At 32.6% G+C, this 24522-nt stretch overlaps 3 protein-coding genes, 1 non-coding gene and 1 pseudogene across 5 annotated transcripts; 1 reads left to right on the forward strand and 4 right to left on the reverse strand.

The window, feature by feature from the left end:
- Positions 1-6081: 6081 nt before the first annotated feature.
- Positions 6082-7901, reverse strand: LOC101259361 (arogenate dehydrogenase 2, chloroplastic-like). Its single transcript, XM_004246312.5, has one exon. The coding sequence runs from the start codon at positions 7452-7454 to the stop codon at positions 6282-6284; it is 1173 nt and encodes a 390-aa protein (XP_004246360.1). The 5' UTR covers positions 7455-7901; the 3' UTR covers positions 6082-6281.
- Positions 7902-9675: 1774 nt separating this feature from the next.
- LOC101259068 (uncharacterized) lies at positions 9676-14557 on the reverse strand. 2 transcript variants are annotated; one of them, XM_004246311.5, is made up of 7 exons: positions 14214-14557; positions 13098-13319; positions 12204-12270; positions 11563-11894; positions 11263-11404; positions 10931-11056; positions 9676-10214 (listed from the first exon to the last, which is right to left on the reverse strand). In XM_004246311.5, the coding sequence occupies exons 1-7, from the start codon at positions 14233-14235 to the stop codon at positions 9830-9832; spliced, it is 1296 nt and encodes a 431-aa protein (XP_004246359.1). In that variant the 5' UTR covers positions 14236-14557; the 3' UTR covers positions 9676-9829. The 2 variants fall into 2 exon arrangements, with proteins under 2 accessions (XP_004246359.1, XP_010325815.1); XM_010327513.4 differs by having other exon boundaries at positions 13098-13322; positions 14214-14554.
- A 5167-nt stretch (positions 14558-19724) lies between these two features.
- LOC138338270 (uncharacterized) lies at positions 19725-20852 on the reverse strand. Its single transcript, XM_069289059.1, has one exon. It carries the CDS (start codon positions 20850-20852, stop codon positions 19725-19727), a length of 1128 nt encoding a protein of 375 aa, XP_069145160.1.
- A 486-nt stretch (positions 20853-21338) lies between these two features.
- On the forward strand, positions 21339-22747 carry LOC109121058 (uncharacterized; annotated as a pseudogene).
- A 423-nt stretch (positions 22748-23170) lies between these two features.
- On the reverse strand, positions 23171-23273 carry LOC112940004 (U6 spliceosomal RNA). The gene has a single exon (XR_003248320.1). It is a non-coding gene; the product is annotated as a U6 spliceosomal RNA (small nuclear RNA).
- Positions 23274-24522: the final 1249 nt, after the last annotated feature.

The following is a 24522-nucleotide window of genomic DNA, read 5'->3' on the forward strand; positions in this document are numbered from 1 at the left end:
TCACATAGGTAGTATAGTATTTTTGTTCTCCTAATTAATTGTAGGACCATAAATAATTCCCAAGTGATGTGAATGAAGACCATTTTTTTTCAAGTGTAATGGGACTCCACAAATAAAATTAAGTAGAGCAATTATGAAGAATTTAAATTAAATATTGATTTTATTCTTATATTTTATGATATGGTATCTCAATTAGTATTTGTTGGGATTTTCTTTTGTCTGCTGAATTTAGGCAGGAACATCTCTCCGATACTCTCTCTGTCTCTAATAATTTGTTTATATGTTTTTATTTAGTTGTTTTTATTTATTTGTTAATTTTGACAAATTAAGAAAAGACAAATTTTTTTTCCTATTATATTCTTATTTAAACTTTTTAAAAAATTTCAATTTTTATTTCATCATTTTTGAAACCATAATTAATAAGGGTAAAATTATAATTTCATTATACTAATTATTGATATCTTAATATGTGCGTTATTTCTAAAGTGGACAACTAAATAAGGACAAAGGGAGTACATAATTTCTTAATTTTGATGAAGTGTTACTCATTATTTTTTCAAAATTTACTTAGCTGATTAATTTAAATTTACATCAAATCCCGTTTAAAGAAAGAACAGTCTCATCATTTTAAACTTTTGACACTTAACCAAGTTTGAATTGAAAAATGCAAACTGCAGAAAATTTTGTCTCTTAAATTTCATTAGTCACAGGGTTATAAATAGTCAAATGAACAAAATAATAGACTCATGCTATATATAACTAAACTATTTAACTCTTAATATATATATAATTAACAAATTGAGTATTTTAATAAATCAAATATATGTTATAACTACTATAACAAATTGAGTATTTTAATAAATCAATAATTACATTATGTTCTCTTATTAACCCTTGGAATTATTGATTGAGACCATTATTATTGATAAACAATACTATCAATATAAATAATCACCTTTCTTATTTCTGAATAAAATTTTTTGTAAGATAAAACTTAGCAGTAACAAATGCAAATGACTATTTAAAAAAAATTATCTTAAATATAACTAATTTTTTTTTTCATTTTTGTTCATTTTAATTGTAGAAAAAATCATTTTGATTCTCCACTAGTATTATAGGCAACTTTTTTTTCATTGGCTATGAGAGAAACAGCAGAAGAGGCATCTTTGCCAGGGAAAAAAATTGTTGTAAAGCCATAAAATCTGCAAAAGTATTTTTATTTATATTTTTGTGTACAAGGAATAATATTAGTTAGATATATGGAGTATAAGACAAAGTATAATACAAAAAAAAAAACTTTCAGTGTTCGATATTTCATATTTGAGTCCGATAAAATTTAAATTTAAGCTAAAAAATCTCAAACATTAAAAATAAATCGCTCCCTAGCAAAATAATCAATTACTTGTGAATCTTTTGAGCTGAAATTATGAAAAAAAAAAAAGAAAAAGAAAGATTATGGTCTAGTTGGAAAAAATTCCCAAAGTACAAAAGGGAAAATTTATTAAAATAGTTTGTGAGAATATATAAATGCAGAGAATAAAGAAAAGAAAGAACACAATTCAATTAATTTGTATTTGTATTTGTACATGAATAAAGCGATATTACGTATCTTCAAAATATAAATTAATATGTACTACTATAACTTCTTTTTAAAAAGCCGCACCTTATTATGAGAATCATACATCGTTATAAGTTTTTCTTTTTTGGGGCGGGGAATGTGTATGTTCCCTAATTTTTGTTCGAAATCTCAAATATACACTTATACTATGATAAAGTCTTATTATCCCCTATTCTGACATTAGCTTGAAAAAGATGTCAACATACGCTGGGACCAGAGAAGGATCGTTATACATTTTCCCTTTTTTTTCTTTTCTTATTGAAGTGAAAATTAGTTCGCACATAACAGAACGCTAACACTTATATTTAGGAGTACTTTTCCTAGTATTGAAACAAATTTTCTGATCCTACTAATTTATTGTTATTCTACCATTATATAAGTTAAATGTATATTAGTTAATTAATTAATTATAATTTAGTAATTAAAACTATATTTAAAGATATATACTATATTATGTATTTATTAGGTTGATGTAAATACTGAAACCATCACAATCTTAGAAATATAGTTATTAGATTATATATCAATACACTATTATGGGTGTTAAAATAAGAAATTTTAATTATTATATGAAGACTAAGGTTTATACACAAAATACATTCTCATCTCCTGGGTAATAGTGTATCACTTGTGGAAACGATATACTTCTCTTGATCATGATAAATTGATATAAATATGAAGTATATATAACTTTTTATTAAAAAAATACATATGATGGGATCGGAACGATGTGCTTTCATAGTGCAGTATAAAATCAAGTATTCAGATAGATTGTTTTCTAATTTGAGGTGATCTTTAATTTTTGTTTTTTGAAAAAATTATGAATCACATTTATCACTATTCTTATACTCTATCAAACGATCGATAGTCTTCTTTCGATATGCCCTGTAAAGTTTTTTTAAGACAGTAATGATACCCTTTATCTTATACACTATTTGATATGAAATAAAATTTGGATAAAAGCCAAGTTTGGCTTTAAAGCTATTTAAGTTTATCAGCTCAAATTGCCAAAAAAATATGTGTAAATTATATAAAGTCCATTATTTTAATATAAAATTATAATTTAATAAGTTTCTAATTACATTAATTCCCTTAAGAATTTAAAAAAATTGGATACAATCATTAAAGCTCGGATACATTAAATACTGTTTCGGATACACTAATATGTAGCTCTAATACATTAAAAACTGACTCGCATATATTAATATATAGCTTGGATATGTTAAAAACTAGCTCGATACATAATATATAGCTCGGATACATTAAAAACTAACTCGGATATATTAATATATAGCTTGAATATGTTAAAAACTAGCTCGATACATAACATGTAGCTCGGATACATTAATATGCAACCGGATACATTAATAAAAAAGAAATTTTAGAAATTTTTAAAAATAGTAAGAGATAATGAAAATAACTGAAACAAAAGGTGTGCATTTTTTAGGGTAAATTGTATAAAATAGCAAACTAATAACCTAAATTAAATGGAATAGCTAGGTTTGATTTAATTGTGCTCCATAGCAAACGTTGACAAAAATTTGCCAGACGTCTCTCTCCCAGAAGTCTCGCTCGCCACTCTCCCATTCTCGCCTCTCTCGCTTTATACACATAAGTGTATAATTTCTGTTTCTGTTTTGTATAAAGCGAGAGAAAATTGTATGTACACATGCAAAAATGTATATCTTCGTGTTATACACTTAATTATATAATTTACAAACATTTTACTTCAAATATTGCAGAGAAAAAGGCCAAAGAATTATACAACTGTGAATTATACAATTGCAGTGAAATACAATTTTTTCTAGATTTATACAACAGAAGTGTATATATTGTGTTTCTGTTTTTGTATAAAGCGAGAAAAACATATGTCTTCTTGCTATACACATATAATTATACAATATACATACATTTTAATTCGATTCAACTATATGCAAAGCTAATTATACAATTGCAGCGAAATAGGCCAGCGAATTATACAATTTAGGCCAGCGAATTATACACTTTTATATGTATAGCGAATTATACAGTTTTTATGTTTGCTATGGATCGCAATTATGCAAAGTTTGCTATATTATACAAATATGATTTTTTTGTTTGCTATATGTGAAAGTTGCCCTATTTTTTATAGTGTGCCTTGCCTAGTACAGATCCCTCTTCAGAATTAACTTGTTTCGGTAGAATTAGGCCCAAATAGTTGGCCCATTTCACATTTGTAAGGCAGGCCCAAATAGTTGGTCCATTTCCGATTTGAAAACATTTTAGGTTAATGTGTATTGATGATTTCACTAGGTACGGAGGGTGATTTATAATAGGGAAAATTACGCGGATAAGCAAATTATACTATCTAATTGTCTATCATAGCTATAGTTTGTTATAATTACCACTTGCGGTTAACATTATACATTAATTACGTGAATTGACTTCGAGTTTGTATAATTAGTCATATTTGTATATGTATAATTTGCCAGAATATACAAATAAATATGTATAATATACAACTTTTTAGACTATATACATATACAGTTCACCTCTCCCACTCTCTGCCCTCTCTCACTCGCCTCTCTCCTCCCTCTCCCAATCTCGCTTGCTATTATACAAATGTATATGTATAATATACAGTTATATACAATTATATATATACAATTCACCTCTGTCCCACTCTCTGTCCTATCTCGCTCGCCTCTCTTCTCCCTCTCCCAATTTGTCTTGCAGTATATATAATTACATATATATAATATACAATTATCTAACCAGTATACATATACAATTCAAATTTTTTCCACTCTATCTCCCAGTCTCGCTTGCCTCTCTCCTCCATATAACTTATCGATACAAATTGTAATTATCAAACTATTGCTATGGAGAGTAATTAATTATTTTTAAGTGGAATATGGAAATTTTTTTAAGATTGTTAGAGGCACAACCAACAATAATTGTGTGAGGGCTCTATTCAATTTTTGACACTTGAATTTGTGGGCCAATTTGTACATTTTTACCTTCCGCTCACCACCCCCTCTCAGTTGTCCTCAAATTTTTCATAATAAGGTGGTCTCCGCATTTTCGAAGGTCGTTTGGCGATACACTCAAAATTAAGACGATGTAATATAATTTTAGTTAAACGTATTATAATCCAGTTAGCTTGAGGTACAATCCCATAAGAAATACGCGTGAAAAGATTATAAGTTGGGCAATACATTTCAAAATTCTAAATTATCCTCTGTTGTTAATAGCTATTTTGCGCTTGTTGGAACTTGTGAGGAGATGAATGACGTTTTCTCTTTGATTTTTTGAGGGTGAAACTTTGTGAAGTCTAATTAGACCGTCATCAAAATTTGAAGTATATTGAAACAACACTTACTATTGTTGGTGGTCGTTTAATTATCATATTGGACACGTGAATTGAGCACACTGCATTTCCAGTGAATCATCCTACTAAGATGTAAAGGTGACGATATCAATTCAAATAGCTGAATTATAAACCTATGTAGATGGTAGTTGAAGAGTAGTAACGAAGACGATTGAGTTTATTCAAAGCATTCGTAAGATAAATTGTCTTTAATTAAATTATAGCTTTATTTTAATGAAGACAATTTGCTTACTTCAACGTCTTGGTCAACTTATGGTTGGTGGTTCTCAATGTTTTTTTTTTGCTTTGGAACTTTATGCATAGCAAAAAGACAAAAAAAATTAAAAAATTACAACTCTAAATATTTACTTTATTTTTTTTATATTAAATTAAAATTAAATAAACAAATTAAAATAGAGAAAACCTTATTAGCACGATGTTATGTCAAATTCCAAGGTTGCTAAATTATTTTTATTCACAAGTGGCTGTCGTGTCATATTCCTAGCAAGTTCCAAAATTTTATGAATATTATATTTCATATTTAAGAAACATAACGTGATACAGTAGGGACGGAGTTATTTTGTATAAATTGATTCATTCAATTTTTTTTTTGGTAGAAAAGTATATTGCTTATATATGGTTAAAATAATTTTATATGTATATAATAGATGTTGTACTCTCTTCGACTATTTCATGTGTCTATTCTTACAATTTTTAAATTATCTTATTGAAAATTTTAGTTCCACCCCTATGACCAAGTTTGGTAAATACTATATTATTTCACTTCAATTCACTTTTCTCTTCTTTTATTTCATGATTGGTATGACAAATAAATATTATTCATAGAAATTATTTTCTTAGTCACTTATTTTCTACTGTATGATAAAAGAAGTGAGAAAATATTATTTCAATAACATTTATATTATCTAGCAAACTATTATAGAGATATAGTGAGATGTACAGTAGAGGCTCAATTATAATTTTGATCTAAAATAAATTTTAGATGTTTATATATTGCTATAAATTATTTCATAAATGGTAAAAAATTTTAGTTATTAATAATTATAAAAAGATAAAATTTATTTGCAGAACAAACTAAAAAAGAAAACGTGTCTTTCGAACAGAAAGAACAATATATCAACTCTTATTATACAAAATTACAAATCTTTGTTGTTTTATTAGAAAAAGATAAAAATTATTACACAAATCAACCACTCTACTTGTTCAGGACAAATGAGATCTTCGGCCTGCATGCCTGGAAGCAGCTCAAACAAAGAAGAGTCTGGTCCGATCTGAATTCAGGCACGGCTAGTATCAAGAAAGTGCCTCTAGTTCCTTCCTCTCAACTTTCAATTTTTCAATTTTCTTACTAAAATCAGGAGTAGGTAAAGCTAACCTACTTCCCTTTTCCACTCTTTTCTCCAACTTTTGAAGAACTTGTCCAAATAATTCCCTTTTCAAACTATCCAATGCTGCATCTAGTTTCTCTAACACCTCCATTGAATTATTGTTATACATAAACAAACCACAATACAAATCAAAACTATCACTAGTTGTATTCTCCATCAAATTCAACAAACTTTCATATCCTTTTGTGTTTATAGGAGTTGTTTGTGTCCCAAGTCTTTGTAACATTCTTCCAATAGTATGTGTAATAAATTGTGATCCAGCAGCATACTTGTCATGTTCACTACAACTCATTTCAACCATTCTACAACCTTCTTTTACAAAAATGTTGATAAAATTGTTGACTCTTTTAATTCTTGACTCTTCTTGTCCAATTCTAACTTTGTCATACATAAATGGTAGTCCTTTCCAATTGTCTTTACCACTTGTTGGACCAAACATAGGATGAGTACACAAAATATCAAATTCTTTTGGTAGTGATTGAAGAAAAATGTTTTTCGGGAATTCTTTGACTGATAATACGTCTACGAAAAGTGTGTTACGTTTAAGCTTTTGGATGGGAAGGGAACGAATGACGTTTTCGAGTGAATTGATGGATGTGCAAAGTAAAATAACGTCAGGATGTTGTTCACATAAGTCATTAGGATCTTGAAAGAAGTGGACATTAAGGGATTGTGCTATGAGGGAATAATCACTACGTGAATGAGCTAATACAACATGGCCTTGTTTGATAAAGGATTTGGCAATAAATTGTCCAAAGTTTCCAAAGCCTATGATAGCTATTTTGAGCTTGTTATTGGAACATAAGAGGGGATTTAATGATGTATTTTCTTCGATATTCGAAATACTTAATGATTTTGAAAATTTATCAAGTCTGGTTAGATTGTCATCAAGATCGACATAGTTGTTATTGGTGGTGGCTGTAGTTAAGTCGCTATTTTGGGCACGGAGAGGGAAGAGTAGGCGGTGGTGATGAAACCGAGTTGAAATAGTTGAATGCTGGTGATGATGATTGAAGAGTAGCGACGAAGATGATTGAGATTGAATATTGTTAGATTGTATAGATGAAAGGGAAAACATGGTTGAATGTGAAATTTATTTTCTCCCTCTTATTATTTTTTTTCTTTAATAAGAGAGAGAAGAAAAGAAATAACTTTTAGACTAAAAACACAAAGAAAGAAAGACAGAAAAAATTGGTGTGATGCAAGGAGTAAAATGAATAGCTAAAGGGTATATATAGGGATACTTGGAAGAAAGGTAATAAAACAAGCTAAATAAAATTTTTTTTAGTAAAGGTAAGTTATAATTATTCAACAAAAGTGAATATTTATATTTAAAAGAATAAATATTGGAACTATATTCAAAGTACTTGTAAGATAATTTGTCTTATCTTGAATTAAATATTTATTTTGATGATGACTTTGTTGACTTTGCAAATCTTGGTCAACAGTCAACCTAAGGTTGTAGAGTTTCAATGAGTTTGTTTGCTTTGTAAGTTTGGCTATATATATATATAAATTATTTCTTATATAATGATTAAAACTTCATTAAAAAAATCGATTAATATTATTTTTCATTCATATTAAATAGCCTCTTTTGATTTTTCAGAATTTGTTTTAACTTTCAAAGGTTATATTAATTACAGGGACAAAATGTAAAAGAATAATTAATTTTTGATTTAGTAAATTAAATAATATAAACATATATTCTGTTTAAATTGGGTAGGAGGAGTATTATTAACACGTGAAGTTATGTCAAAGTTGCAGGGCTGCTTAATTTTATTATTTGCAAGTGACTTTCTTGTAATATTCCTAGCAAGTTCCAAAACCTATGAATAGTCACATATTTATTTAATTTATGTGTGGCCTTGTATAATTAGTGCACCATTTCATGTTTTTGTTAAGTAACATGTGACCAAGTTTGGTAGCTTTGTGATTTGATAAATATGGGTAGGTAATGTAATTTTTTTTTTTGAGACGAGGGTAGATCGAAGAAATATTAGAATAAAGTGATTAATGGAGTAGAAATGATATATTTATAGTTTATCGAAGACATGATTTTAGATAGATGGATATGGAGGTTGATGATTAGAGCAGAAGGTTAGTAGGTAGTTATTCTTTTATCGTCTTATTCTTCATTTTTATTATATGTTGTTTTCTTTATTTTAGTTATCATAATATTTGTTGTTGTTATTTTTCTCTTATCGAGAATAACACATTCACCTTCAAAAGATAGGAATATAATAAAGTTATATACATACCATTCTTCCAAGCCTTACTTTTAAAATTACACATAATATTATTGTCGTAATTTTTCTCCTTTGGGAAGAAATTCTTTTCTTGAAGAGATTTTTTTTTTACTTCACCCTCAGTATACTGTATTCACATTGAAGCCTGACTAGTTTTGATTTGCACCTCAAAATCTCACATTAAAAATAAGATACTTCGTACAAAGGTGACTCCGAATTAAATATCTAAGATGACTCAAAATTAAATATCTAAGATTAAATTCTGCATGCTTAAAATTATCTCTAAATTAACATCTAAGATTAGGTACGGACTTTTTAGACGGAAAGATTGGCTTAACTCATAAATTAAAAATCTCAACTTCCCTCCATCAAAATTTAATACACCTGTCATGATTTTTTAAAAATTAAATAAATAATTCATAGAAATTCAACTACAACGTGGCTTTATAGATATTATTAGTTGTATTAGCTATAAGCTCGTTATCAACATGTTGATTATTAATTAAAACAAATGTTGATTATTGTAACTAATTCAATCTCTAAAATCAGCTCATAAAGGAATTATCGCTCCGGTCTATATACAAAGAGACCAAATAACTCTCGTCATATGTGCCAAAAATTAAAAGCCTCGTCTAAACTCAACCTCAAACCCTAGTTTAACGAGACTAAATGACTCATCCCCACACATGTGGGAGACTTAACAATTATTAGGGCAGCTCATTGGGAGAATTATTATTATTAGACGCTTCCAGCACATGGGGCTCAATACTTGCACTTACGAAAAACAATTATGACATTATATTAACTTTTTAAAAATAAAATAAAACAGGGTAGCTACAAAGGGTAATTGGAAAGAGGATTACAAAGGTGGAGAATCGAATCATAACTAATGAGATAAAAATTCAACTCAAAAATGAGATTGAAGTTCAGGTAACCGATCAACTAATAATAACCAACGTGATGAAAGGTATCCAACCAACCAATGATCACCAACGGTGTAAAAGCTGATAGACAACCAACGAAGTGAGCTACTAGGATTTCCTATCATGACAATTATTGATAGGAAGACAACTTTTTTTTTTCTTTTTATTTGGGAACAGTGCAAATCATAAAGCATATTATTCTACACAAAAACCAACATTTTGTCCCCTTGAACACTTGGGACAAACTCAAACCAATGATGACAACAACAAATCCAGTTCTTGAATTATAACTTCAACCATTCCAGGCAAGGGCAAAGGCCCCAACAAAACCTAGAAGGATAGTAGTCTTTCATATAAACCTCTCTGTCATTTCCAATAATATAGAAGCTGAAGGAGCGGTTACGATCAGTCATAGTCACGCGAGTCACTGGGACAACTGAGATGATGTGGCGCTCGCATATGATCCTTGCAGTAGTAGGTACAGAAGGCCTCTCTGCAATTACTTCAGAAGAGAACTTGTTCAGGAAATACGAATCAGCAAAGTAGGCTGGCGTGCACTGGTAAGCTTGGTTATTGCACAACTGAACTCCCTTTGCTCTGTGAAACACGTCGTCTGGAACAGAAGCTGCTCCGCTTGTAGCATTAACTTTCCTGGTTGAATGCGTCCTCCTACGATAAGAAGTCAATTACATTCCAATGCCTTTGGGTCATCTAGTTTACAGAATATGTACACAGAGTAAAGGTAGTCTATACTTTAACCAAAGTGTATAGGTATTGTATACTTCGGCCATGTTGGTAAAAACTAGATGGACAAAGAGTACATTTACGTCTTATATGATCCATCGCTCTGCATAAACACCAAAAATACTACACGATACCTCAAATCATATGGATGAGAAACTGTTTGCTATAAGGATGACTGAAGTCTGTCATTCATGTTTCATGGCATACAGTTACGTCAAATTAGACAAGTGGTTTACATAGCAGTTCTGGACTGGACTATTATGATACCACAAAAGGATTACATTTTGGGTCTGTATTCTAATTGCAATGGGTATCAGTTTATGCGTATTCTGCCCGGGAATTGTTTTTATTTTCTCTAGACAAGAAGCAGGGTACTAACGAGGCCAACACAAGAAATACAGAGTTCCTAATTAATCACGACTCGAAACCACAAAACTTCTCTTAAACGTTTCAGTAGTTTATACTGATTGATTAGTGTGTTTCTGCCTAAGACAGCCAAATTAGCTTATTTACACAGCATAATATCAAAAGACTAGATAATTTGTACGAGTAAAACGTCACTTGACAGCGTCATGATTTCCTTGATTTTAGTTTTCAATAAAGATTTGAGTAATAATAAATCAAAAGTAAAGATGAAATACCATCTAACAACAGCTACTTTCTGTGTCAAAAGAGAACCACCACCTTGGCATGTTTGGCATTTGATGAGGCCACGAGATTCACAAGTCACACAAGGAAGTTTTCCATTACCTTTACAATTCAGGCATCTGCAAAAGAGGGGGGAAAATTCTTTCAGTAAATCGCTTACATCAGTCGGACACCACAAAAATTGGCATTTGTTACCAGAAATTCCACCAACAGAAACCATGAAGGAGAAGGAAATTTAGATGAGAAATAGGGTAAGAGTTTCATCTATATAGATCATAAAACACCAAAAACTTGTGCAACAGTTAACTCTCAGTCAAAAGCTCACATTGTATCAGATCCATCCTTATGAGCAATTAGACCCCTTCCATAGCAAGTCGTACACTGAGTCATTTGACCCTCCTTGTAGAACCCTGGATCTTGATCTGTATTGCAAGTAGGACAAACTGTATTGCCTCGACCATCACAACCTGTGAAGCAAATAACATAAGCAAAAATCACGGAAGGAAAAATGTTAGACAGTACAATAGTAACACAAGAGATAGAGCTATATACTTTTTTTTAGGTGATTATTTTGTTATTCTATTAACAAATGCAAGATGACTATCCCACGAACCATGTCTATTACCTGAACATTTCTCAATAGTTTCTGAATGAGGAATTCTCAGCCTTGATTCCTTGTAAGGTACAAATAAAACAGGAAACTCAGACCTTAAATCTAGCTCCCATATTCCTGTTTCAGGTCCCTTGTCCTTTCCTTCGATGCTGCCACCGGAGTACAGCTCCTTCTCTACAACTGTATCTCTCTCTTCCGTGAAAGTTTCCAGAGTTCCCACATAGACATTGCAGTCTTCAATTGCATGAATCTTCCAGGTCCGAGCTGGACGACTTCCCCAACAGCAGCGATGGCCAACATGATCTATAAGCAACTCTCGTACTTCTACCTCGTCTAGCACTTGCCTGCCAAAAAATTGAGTTAATCAAAATGCTGTTGCAAAAACCATAAAGCAAAATCAAGGAGACAAAAAAGAATAAACGCATGCATAAAACTACAGTAACTATGAAGAAAAATATTGGAAATCATCTTTATATTGTAACTCAAATATTATAATTCCTTGTATTTCTCGTTACTTGTTTCAGAACTCTAATTGGTCTCCTGAAGTCGGCAGGAGAGGAAACTTGTGCAGCAATTAACGAGTAATAAGTTCAAAAGATATAGCCTATGTAACCCAAGAAAGACCAGTGTTAAGAAGAATGTGGTGTAATTACCTCCGTTGATCACCAGTAGTCCCACTTGCATCTCCGTAGTACCCACCCTGATAAACAATCCCTTGTTCTGCAACAAGAGATAAACATGATGTTACAAATAAGACATAGTGACAACACTGCAGGGAAGTCATATGCATACTCTAGAGCAAAGAAACCACTTGCACCGTGCAAGTGATCTAATCACAGTTATGAGCTTTACCAATGAAAAACAAAAGGAAAGTAAAAGGTACCAACATCCTATCATCAGCTAAAATCAGATAAAAATTTAAACAGATAGCTTAATTATATTCAGAAAATTCACAAGAACTATGGAGGTAAAACTTAATGCAAATCATAAGGCCAGACAGTTCTGGTATTAACTACTAACCAGCAGGCAACCATGAATAAGGAAGCACCATATGGGTATGGGTTTGTACAAACAACAACAACAACTACGCCTCAATACCAATTAAGTGGGGTATGCTTAATAAATCGGGAAGTCCCTAAGCTAGAAAACAACTTAAATGTGTGTACATTATGATAAATCAAGTAAAATTGTAATAGCACCAAGCTAAAAGCAACGGTTAAGAACCCTTTTTGCTCAGCAAAATATAAGAGTTACTCCATCTATTTCATTTTATATGTTACTTATTCCTTCTAACTATGTTCCAAAAAGAAAGAACAACACCTTTTTATATTTGGAAATTCTTTAATTTTAAACTTCTTATTTCAACCTTAACGGCATACTGCTCTACTACTAGCTCTAAGTGTACTTTCCATATGCCAAAAGTTCTCTTTCTTTATTAAAAAAATTGTGTACAGTCAAACACTACCATATGATATAAAATGGATGTAGTATATAGAACTCAACATAGAATAAGCAGGTATGAATTGATGAGTTAGTAGGGAACTTACCATAAAACTGTGGCTGGGATTGGGATTGAGGAGAGCTGATCAAGGGGGCATGGAGAGAAGGAGAGTAAGGAACTGACATAGAAGCAGCAGACCGAATCTCATCAACGCTGACTTCTGATCCAGCTAAGGAAGTCGTGGGAATCACAGAGCCAGCCCTTCCCACATACTCATAAGAACCCCATTTCTCACTCCCTCTTTGACCTGTTTCACTAGCTACTTTCCCTGCTTTTTGGAAGTCACATCAAACACAAAATTAAGCTATGCGAAAAGGTAAAAGCTAGAAAGAATTGAAAAAAGAAAAGATCCCCACTTAAAGCAATTAAGGATGCAAAAAGGGCAAAGCAAGAAGTGGGTTAAACAGAAAATATTCAAGCTTTATGCAATGAAAACAGGCAGTCCGGTGTGCTAAAGCATGCAGGGTCCAGAAAGGGCCAGAGCACAAGGATCTATACACAGTATTAATTCTGTAAGAGGCTAACCATTTGTGCAAAATTGAACTAGTAATGAAAGGGTATAGGATTTTTTCAGAAAAGATAAAGGGAAAAGCAAGAAGAGGGTTAACGAACACAGAAAAGATTCAGGTCTCAAGCAATGAAAAAAGGCAGCACAATGCACTAAAGCTCCCGTGATGTGCAGGGTCCAAGAAAGGCCAGACCACAAGGCTCTATATGCAGCCGCACCCTATATTTCTACACAAGAGGCTATTTCTACATCTCGAACCATTTATACAAAATTGGACTAGTAATAAAAGGGTATAAAATATTTAGAGAAAGGATTCAAGCTTTAACCAATGATTCTGTGCAAAAATGAGAAAAGCAATAAAAGTGTATTAAACATTCATAAAAAGATTCAAGCTTCAGAATACAAGATATGCAAAAAGGGCAGACCAAGAAAAGGGGCATAAAAATTGACAGAAAAGATTCAAGCTTTAAGCAACTAGGCTATGCATATAATGGTATAAGCAACAAAAGGGTATACAAATTAACAGTAAAGATTCAATCTTTAAGCAATTTAGCTATATAAAATTGGAAGATTGTAAATCAAGAAAAGGGTATAAAATACTGACATAAAAGATTCAAGCTTTAAGCTTTAATGATGATAGAAAAAATGACTAACCTATCAACAGTGGCTGCTCCATTGCTCCCCAACAAATTTAAGACTCAGATCACAGTTCAAATAGTAGATTTTAACATAATCCCTCTATCCACATGATATATAAACCAATTTGTGCCTTAATGAAGAAGAAAGTACATAGTCATATACTGTAAGATATGTAGGAGATTATCTTCTCACACGCCATTTGCTGTGGGTGTGGGGTCTAGAGCATTGCTGGCACGAGGCTGTAGGGATTCAGCCAATTTCATATGTAGAAGACTTTGTAAATGTCAATTTAGTCTAAAATTATAACTCAAGTTTTACATTGTAGATTTTTAGCCTAAACACAATAGTCCATTTCTTACAAGAAAAAAAAATGTTTTTTTTGTCATTAATTAAGAATTTGCGATCTTCATCTCCGCGATTATAATAGGACAAAAGGACACATGTCACTACCATTTGTCTCTTACAAGTTTATAATTACACAAATTTTTTAATTGATATAATAATACAATACATTAAGTTCACTTATTATCCTTATCCCCTATTAGTTTTAAAAATACCTAAAATTCCTCATTTTTAAGTCAAATGAGATGGATACAAAAATATGACATAAAATGAGACGCATACAAAAAGGTGACAAAAAATGAGACGGATACAAAAATGTAAAAATGAGGCGGACTATTATTTTAACTATCCAACCTTTTAATAAATAAACACGCGAGTCTTACCTGGCAAAACGCGTGATGTGCACGTATTTTGCGCGAGTGAGGTGCAATTTTTTAGGCCCAAAACGGGAAAAAATGTTGAAATGACAACTCTACCCTTAATGAATTTCTTTATATATATTTTTATATTTCCAAATCAAAATCTCATTTTAATTCTAATACACGTGGGAGCGTTCCGCATTTCACTCTCTTTAGCTCCAAAAATCGCGTATTTATTTGTTTAGAGGTAGGATAATTACAGTTTCTGCTTGTGCACTATGAAAGTTGAAGGTCAAAGTTAAAATTTGAAACCAAGTTTAGGGTCCAATATTTATATTATGCCTATATAACGTATTTTCCATAGATTGTCATTTCCAGCTAGTAACATGATCCTTTTCTCGATCATTTAGGTAATTCATCTACTAGCACGCGTTTATTGATCTCAAAAACTCCCTTGACTAATGTGTTTCTTCCCAAGGAAAAACAAAAACAAGCAAGATCCGATACTAGGGGCGGACCAACAGAGGGTCAAGTGGAATCAATTTAGTTGAAAAATAATATCGTGTATATATATATATATATATATATATATATATATATATTAACTTTTGACTCCACTAATACAAGTATAACCCTTGGATCAGTGCTATAGAGGGTTTAATTTTATTTTTTATATCTTATTCAAATTACAAGATTCAAAAGGCATTTTGATATATTCTATAATCATTAGTTTAAGATCATAAGATTAAAAAGTGTGATTTTTGTATTAGTGATCGAGTCCATTTAAGCTAATATACATAAATTGAAAGGGAATGAGTGGTAGTTTTGGACTTATGCTTAAATTTGGTGTTATCACTAAGACACAAAATTTGGAGTTGTCATTTGATAAATGATGTTATTGTAGTATTTATGGAATCTGCAGTGCATGTTTATGTAATTATAATCATCCATTTGGATAATTGCTTGTTGGTTTTTAATAGAATACATAAACATATTTACATATACAATAGTGTGCTAAAACTTGTGTTCTGTTTCCATGTTCGTGAACATTGCTTGCTTCCTTTTATCAGTGTTCTTACCTGGATCAGCTAGGCATTTGCTACCTCAAAATGGATAAGAAGAAAGAATCTAAGATTCTATTGAAGCTTTTGGTGGATAAAGAGAAGGATCAAGTTGTTGCAGCTGAATCCGGAGTAGATTTTATGGACATATGAAAAGCACCAACAAAGGTGCATAAACTGATGAACAGCAGGCCAAAGGAAGAAGAAGGAAGAAACTTCTGTTTGAATTTTATGAATGCAGTAAGTGTACATTGATACCTATACATCACTATATATAGATGTTAATCAACTAACTAACTAGACTAGTTAAGATATCTAACTACAATTAAATATAACAAACTTTTGTAACTGATTTGTAACGAACTAATAACTAACTTTTGAACTATACACTTTAGCTCAACACCCCTCCTCAAGCTGATGGCTGAAAGATATCTTTCACTCCCAGCTTGGCCATTAAATGTAGATGTGGAGCTTTCCAAAGTCCTTTAGTAAGTAAATCTGCTAGTTGATCTTTTGTTGATACATGTTGTGTCTTGATCATATGCTGTAATATCTTTCCCCTAACAAAATAACAATCTATATCAAAATGCTTACTTCGTTCATGAAAGATAGGATTAGATGCAATTTGAATTGCAACTTTACTATCACAAAATAGATTGACTGGTTGTTTAATATTGACTCCTAACTCCTTGTATAATCCAATAAGCCATGTAATTTCAGCTACTGCTGATGCCATACTCCTAAACTCAGCTTCTGCAGAACTTCTAGCAACAGTTTCTTGTTACTTCGACTTCCAAGAAATGATAGCATCACCAAATTTCACAAGATAGCCTGTGACAGATTTCCTTGTTTGCATACAAGTACCCCAATCTGAGTCACAGTAGGTTGTAAGTAATTCTGAGCTTTGTGAAGGCATAAACAGTCCTAACCCTGGAGCTGTTTTAATATATCTGACTACCTGGAGAGCTGCTTCCATGTGAGATTCTTTTGGAGCATGCATATACTGACTCAAAACTTGGACAACAAATGATATGTCTATTCTGGTCATGGTGAGATATAGTAATCAACCTACCAACCTTTGATATCTTCCAATATCCTTCAAGGGTTTATCTCCTTGTATAACTCCTGAATCACCTTGCACATGTAAATCATATTCAATAGAAGTCAACCTTACATTAGGATCTATTGGAGTGTGAACTGGTTTTGCACCACTTAATCCCATCTCTGAAATAAGTTCCAAAGCATATTTGCGTTGGTTCATAACATACCCCTCCTTGGACCTAGCAAATTCAATGCCAAGAAAGAAAGTTAACTCCCCCAGATCCTTCATGTTGAACTTGAGCTGAAGATCATTCCTTGTTTGTACAATCAAGGACTCACAACTCCCAGTAACAAGAAGATCATCCACAAGTACACAAGTAGTCATAGTGGCTCTGAACAAAACCAAGCTGAAGTAATGCCTCTGTTAACTTCAGATTCCACTGTCTAGGAGCCTGCTTGAGACCATACAGTGATTTGTGAAGCTTACACACTTTAGTAGATGTCTCAGACTTACTAAAACCATGAGGAATCACCATGTATACATCCTCAAGAAGATCACCCTGTAAGAAAGCATTATGAATATCCATCTGAAATATAGGCCAATGTTTAGCAGCAGCAACAGCCAAAACTGATCGAACTGTAACCATCTTTGCAACAGGAGAAAAAGTTTCAGTATAGTCGACACCCTCCTTTTGACTGAACCCCTTGGCAACTAGTCGAGCCTTGTACCTCTCAACATCTCCTGAGGCCAAATATTTGACTTTAAACACCCATTTACAACCAATAAGATGCTTGCCAGGAGGAAGATCAACAATGCTCCATGTGTGATTAGCCTCCAAAGCACTAATTTCAGCCTTCATGGCATCAACCCATTGAGGGTGAGAAGAAGCCTCAGTAAATGATGTAGGCTCAGAGACAGAAGAATAAGCAGACAGAAGAATAAGCAGTAAGAGCAGCATCATAGGAAGTAGAGAGAAGATTATATGACACATGATTGGAGACAGGATATAAGCAAGCAGATTTAGACTTAGGAGTAATAAAATCAGTCGTCCATATAGGAGGTTTAGTTAGTCTAGAAGATTTTCTAAGACTAACAGATGCTGGTGGAGGAATGGGTAGTAAAGATATTGATTCAAATGAAATAGAGTCAGGATTTATAGAGGAATCAAAAGTCATAGTTAGAGGCTGATCACAAGGCAGATTTGTAGAAGTACAAGTATCATCTATGAATTGAAACACAGGAAAAAGTGAAGAACTGGAAGAATTCAAATGTTGAAAAGGAAAAATGGATTCTTGAAACACAACATCTCTACTAACAAAGAAATTTTTTGTATATAAACCATAAAGTTTGTAGCCCTTTTGAAGACTAGAATAACCAAGAAATACAGCTGGAACAGCTCTAGAAGAAAACTTGTCAATCTTTTTTACCTCAGAAGCAAATGCAAGACAACCAAACACTCTAATATGATCTAGAGAAGGAAGAGTTTTATACAGCAGTTCATGAGGAGTTTTACCCTTAAGAATTTTAGAGGGTATCCTATTGATTAAGTACACACTTGTAAGAACACACTCTCCCCAAAATTTGAGAGGAAGATAAGATTCAAAGACCTGGCCATCTCAAGAATATGTCTATGTTTTCTCTCTACAATCCCATTTTGCTGTGGAGTATATGTACAAGAACTCTGATGCAAGATACCCAATGTTGTAAGTAAAGCAGAAACTTGAGAATTGAAAAACTCACAACCATTATCAGATCTCAACACTTTGATAGTGCTAGAGAAAACATTGCCAAGCATTTGAAAGAAGTTCTGTAAGACTACAATAACCTCTGGCTTAGAGTTCAACAGAAACACCCAAGTATATCTAGAGTAATCATCTACCAAAGTAAGAAAATATCTCTTATTGTCATGAGTAGGAACTCGATAGGGACCCCATACATCAGCATGTAATGTATGAAAACAAGCTGGTGTAGTAGTGGTACTCAAAGGAAAAGGTAATCTGACTTGCTTAGCAAGAGGACAAACAATACATATATCAATAAAGGAAGAAGGCATATGCTTGCAACAACTAAGTGTTCTTAGTACACTAACAGGTAAGTGACCCAACCTTTGATGCCACAGAGTCAAATTTGAAGTTCTAAGTGAAGAAACCACATTAGCAGTTGTAGCTTGAGTTTGCTGAGACTTTATTTGAGTTCCCTGAGTCTTCAACTGAGTATCAACATGAATCACATATAGATCATTGTCCATTGTGCCAGTCCCCCTCACATTCCCATTTGAGAGGTCCTGGAAAACACAATGATCAGGATAAAACATAGCACAACAATTCAACTCCCTTGTAAGCATGGATACAAATAAAAGATTATAGTGAAATTCAGGAATGTGTAGCACATTTGAGATCTTAGCTCCTCCTAACGCTTGAGAAGACCCTATGTGACTAACATGTGCAAGACGACCAGTAGGTAGATGTACCTTGTTACACATATTCTTATCTAAAGAGCTGCACTGTGTTAACATATTTAAATTGTGTACCATATGTTTGGATGCACCTGTATCAATGATCCATTTGTCAGCATCAGGAATAAGAGAAGTGCCTATACCTGAAGCATGTGCAGTAGCATTATCACAATTACTCTTGGAATTCTCTGGCTCAATCAGTTTCAAAAGCTGCATATACTATTGTGGAGAGAAATGAGGGTGAAATTGTTGTTGATGAGAGTGCAACTACTGCTGTTGAGAGAAAACACCAGAAGATACAGTAGGTTGAACCTTAGAGGAACAAGACTCATTAGTTGTATTCTGATGATGCATAGGTAAACCAGGAGTATTGTTGAATCCTACATGATTAGCTGAAACAGAAGCAGTATTGTTTCTCCTTTTACCTTTCCAATCAGCAGGATATCCATGTAATTTGTAACAATTAACTCGAACATGGCCCTTCCAGTTACAATAGTCACAGTAAAGAGTGTTATTACTGTTAAATTGTTTCTGATTGGATCTAAAACCAGTTCCCATAGGAGGATTAGACACTGACTGTGAAGTAGATCCTGATCTCAGCATGTGTCCTTTACCATTGCTAAAAAATGCCATAGTCTCATTTATTCCACCAACATTAGCTGAAACAGAGTTATCACTCCCTGTTGTGCTCGATTTACCTAGGATTCTCTGACTTTCTTCAGCCATTATAAGAGAATAAGCTTTGTTTACACCTGGTGCTGGATCAAGCATCATAATCTGACTTCTAGATTGATTATAAGATTCATTTAGTCCTAGAAGAAATTGCATATGTCGTTGATACTCAAAATGCTCTACATAGCTCTTAGAACTCTCACATGCACAGCCAGGACAAGGCATCAATGAATCATACTCCATCCACAATTCTTTAAGCCTAGAAAAATAGCTAGAAACAGACATAAGTTTATGTTGTAGTGTAGCAATCTCCTTATGTAGATAAAAGATTCTAGACCCATCAACTTTGTCAAATCTCTCTCTTAGATCAGTCCACACTTGTTGAGCACTACTTGCATAGAATATTCCACTCAGTAATTCCCTACTTACAGAGATCATTATCCATGATAGCACTATAGCATTGCATTTTTCCCATAGATCATGTAGAGAAGAATTGAATTTATCCTTACTGCATTTTCCATCAATAAATCCTATTTTTCCTTTACCTAGAAGACCTATCTTCATAGATCTACTCCATAATGAGTAGTTTTCTGATCCAGAAAGTTGAATGGAAACTAAAGAACTACCTGGAGTATCACATGACTGCAAGAAAAGTGGATGATGAGAATCCACCATTGTAGTTCCTCCTTGAACTGCACCACTGGTTGAAGACTCAGTCGGCATGATCAATTGTTGTTGTAATTGCGATCTTCAATAGCTTCTAGGACAATACAGTATCTCAATTCTTCAACTGCACTGAAAGCTAAACAATCGCATGAGCAACATTTTTTCTCTGATACCATGAAAAGCACCAACAAAGGTGCATAAACTGATGAACAGCAGGCCAAAGGAAGAAGAAGGAAGAAACTTCTGTTTGAATTTTATGAATGCAGTAAGTGTACATTGATATCTATACATCACTATATATAGATGTTAATCAACTAACTAACTAGACTAGTTAAGATATCTAACTACAATTAATCATAACAAACTTTTGTAACTAATTGTAACTAACTAATAACTAACTTTTGAACTATACACTTTAGCTCAACAACATACTTGTTAGCCTTCTCACTTTACCAATGGGAACAATAATACGACTCGTTGAAGCAGAGGCTGGAACTGTTGGTTGTATGAATAACTTGTACCAAAGTGTTGAAAACCTCGATGAGTAAGATCTGTACATAGAGAAATTGCAAAACCTTGTTACTGAATCCGATTAATCTATATCCAGAATATTGCATGAAGTTAAAAGTGAACTTGAATGATTCAGGATCTAAGTATATTATAAGTGTTCAAATTGTCGATACAACAGCTAGTACATGGATGTTGAGTGCAAATGTAATGGGAAGTATAACAACGAGATGTTTCTGAAAGATTCAGTTGAAAATACTTGTGGCGATGCGTATGTGTTTCTTAAAGGAGGGATATCATTTCTAATCTCTGACGGTTTACAAGTCAAGGTTGCTTCTCCAAGCTCGCTTGTTCAGATGCTTCCGAATATTGGCCTGAGTGATATGAATCAAATCTAGGAGCTGCATGTAGAAATTGGCAAAAATGAGGTAATATGATCCTTTACCATCCGAATTCTTGATATAAAAATTGTATCTTTATGTGGTTGCTTGTATGTTCTACATGCTTTGTATATCGACATTTGCAGCTAGTAACATTACCTTTTCTCGACTATTTTGGTGATTCATCTACTTGTGCGTAAATTGATCTCAAAGACTCCCTTGTCTGATGTGTTTCTGCCCAAGCAAAAACAAAAAAGGACAAGAGTAGACACTATCACAATGACCGAGTTTGGATCTTCCATTTCTGAAAATGGAACTAGGAATAACATTAAGAAATTGGAGCTGAAGCTAACAGTAAGAAAGTCTACAAACATGGTCTTGTGTGCCGAAGCAGACAATGATTTTGTTGATTCTCTCTTCAATTTCTTGACGATTCCTCTAGGATCAATTGAAGATGTTCTAAAAGGGAATTCTGGGTTGGGATGCATAGATAACTTGTACAAAAGTGTGGAGAATTTAGATTCAAAATGGTTCAATACGCCGCCTCCAGATATGAATATACACAGACATGAGAAGACTCTTAAGATGATATTACTCAAGCCTGGTATAGCCCCTTAGCATAAATCCTTCTGCAGATTAACGAAGGGTTTGAACTTTACTTTAGTGATCCAAGACAATCCGTAGGTAATAATCGTAGTAGTGAGTTTGAAAAGTTTGCAAAGGAACCTTCCGTTTTCTATGTTATGGACAATTTAGAAGTGAGACCATTGTCTTCTACATCAACTATTTGCTTACTCCAACAACTAAATGTTCCTCTGCATGATATTGAAGATCAAATGATCAGTGTTGGCGAGTTGGAAGCATTGAGCTTGCTGAAGGCCTCTTTAACGTCTACATCATCAGCATTGACAGCAGGCCTAAACCACATGTTGAAGAATCCGAGAGACAAAGATGTGATGTCTAATGCAAAGAAACTTCTTTGTTCTGGTTAGCAAATACATGTTATTAACTTTTTGCAGTTACTTCTCATTGTATTTTGCACTCACTTGTTACGTTAAGGGCCTGTTTGGATGGGCTTAATAAAAACAGCTTTAAAAAGTACTTTTGAAAGTGCTGAAACTTATTTTTAAAATAAGCAGTTATGCGTTTGGATAAAAGTGTTGAAGTTGCTATGCCAAACGTGAAAATGGAAAAATGAAAGAAAGAAATGTTAGGGTTATATTTGAAGATTGTATAAAAATATTAAGGGCAAAAAGATAAAAATTTGGTCAACTTAAAACAACTTATAAGCTAAAAAAGAAAAAGCACCCCTATCCCAGCTTTTAACTTTTGGCTTAAAATAAGTTTTTTTTAAACTTAAAATAAGTTATTTTGAGTATTGCCAAACAGTTAAATAAGTCAAAAATCAGTTTTTAAGTCAGTTTGACCAGCTTTTAAGCTGAGCCAAACAGGCTCTAAGTCTCAAAACTTTGGTGTTTGTGTGGCAAAAAAAATTTAGACCATTTCTCGATTTGTGCGTGTCATCCTTGCGCAGGGGCCATGCTAATCTTCTCTGTATCGTTCCAATTTTATCGGATGTCCCCGAAGGGACAAACTACACTGATAAGGTTCTACAATATAAATACCACATAGCTTTTCTCTATAGGCGATGAGGGAGGATTAGCTGGTTGGGTCTTTGCGCTAGGACAGAACTGAACTCCTTTTTTTGTGGCTTAATTTGATGTTGGGCTGGCCTCTTCTTATCTTAAATAGTCTTTAATTTTTGTTATGAATCAAACTATGTATGCACTTGAGTGGATTTCTAAACAACAAACCTAACATATTATTAAATCCATACATGAATAATTTAGTTCATATTTAACTATCAAAAATGTTACTTTCTTCGTTCTTTTTTATATGTCAATTCTTTTTATAAATAGTTGGTTCATAATACTTGTCATTTTATAAAATTAATGTATAAATTAGCATATTTTTCCTTTTTTTAACCCTTGTGAATTATTAGCCTTGAAATATACATTTGATCAACTTAGAAAAGTTCAATAAATGATTCATGTTCATTAGTTAAATTAATTAATCAAAATAAATTACCTCATATTCATTGATTGAAAACTTGAGTTTCAAAAAAAATAAGAATAAAATATTAAACTTACTTAGTTCCTTAATACTCGTAAAATCTAAAATAATGACATATAAATCAGAACAGATAGCGTTATTACTTACACATGATCTAATGCCTGCATAACTTACTATCAAATGACCCCAAAATTATTTCCTAGATTAGGAGGATCACGCAATGCATAAAAATATCATATTACCCTATTTGTGCATAATAATTTTCAATAAAAGAAATCTAATTGAACCCCTTTCATGACAGGTAGCTGCGCTCTGAATGGAGGCTAGGGTAGATATGGTATAATATTTGAAAGTTTCGATATTATAATTTTTTTATTTGGTTTTAAAATATTATATTAATATGGTTAAGTATTTTAAAGTTCGATTTTGATATTTTACGATATGATAGGTAATCATAGTTTGTTCAACTTTGATTAATACATACTCGTATAATAAGGTATTATTACTTCGTAAATTATAAAAGGTCTCAATTATATCATGCTAACACATTTTACGTGTAGATATATATATATATATATATATATATATTCAAAATATAGCACAAACAACTCCTTTTGTTAAACCACCCCCCATAACCCCCTGACAACCTCACCGCAGAGGTTAAACCGCGTGAACATTAATATACGACAGTACATCAAATATTAATCAGGCTCCACAACCTAACAATAGGAACAGTTACACGCATGAGAAAAATGTTAAAGACGATA

Source organism: Solanum lycopersicum, chromosome 9, assembly GCF_036512215.1.
Source record: "Solanum lycopersicum chromosome 9, SLM_r2.1".
NCBI lineage: Eukaryota > Viridiplantae > Streptophyta > Magnoliopsida > Solanales > Solanaceae > Solanum > Solanum lycopersicum.

Coding starts and splice junctions, on each gene's coding strand:
- LOC101259361 (XM_004246312.5), bottom strand. CDS start 7,454: ATGTTTTCCCTTTCATCTATACAATCTAACAATATTCAATCTCAATCA.
- LOC101259068 (XM_010327513.4), bottom strand. CDS start 14,235: ATGGAGCAGCCACTGTTGATAG. Junction 13,323..14,213: donor GGAGCAGCCACTGTTGATAG/GTTAGTCATTTT, acceptor ACTTCCAAAAAG/CAGGGAAAGTAGCTAGTGAA. Junction 10,215..10,930: donor AAAGTAGCTGTTGTTAGATG/GTATTTCATCTT, acceptor TTCTTATCGTAG/GAGGACGCATTCAACCAGGA.
- LOC138338270 (XM_069289059.1), bottom strand. CDS start 20,852: ATGCCGACTGAGTCTTCAACCAGTGGTGCAGTTCAAGGAGGAACTACA.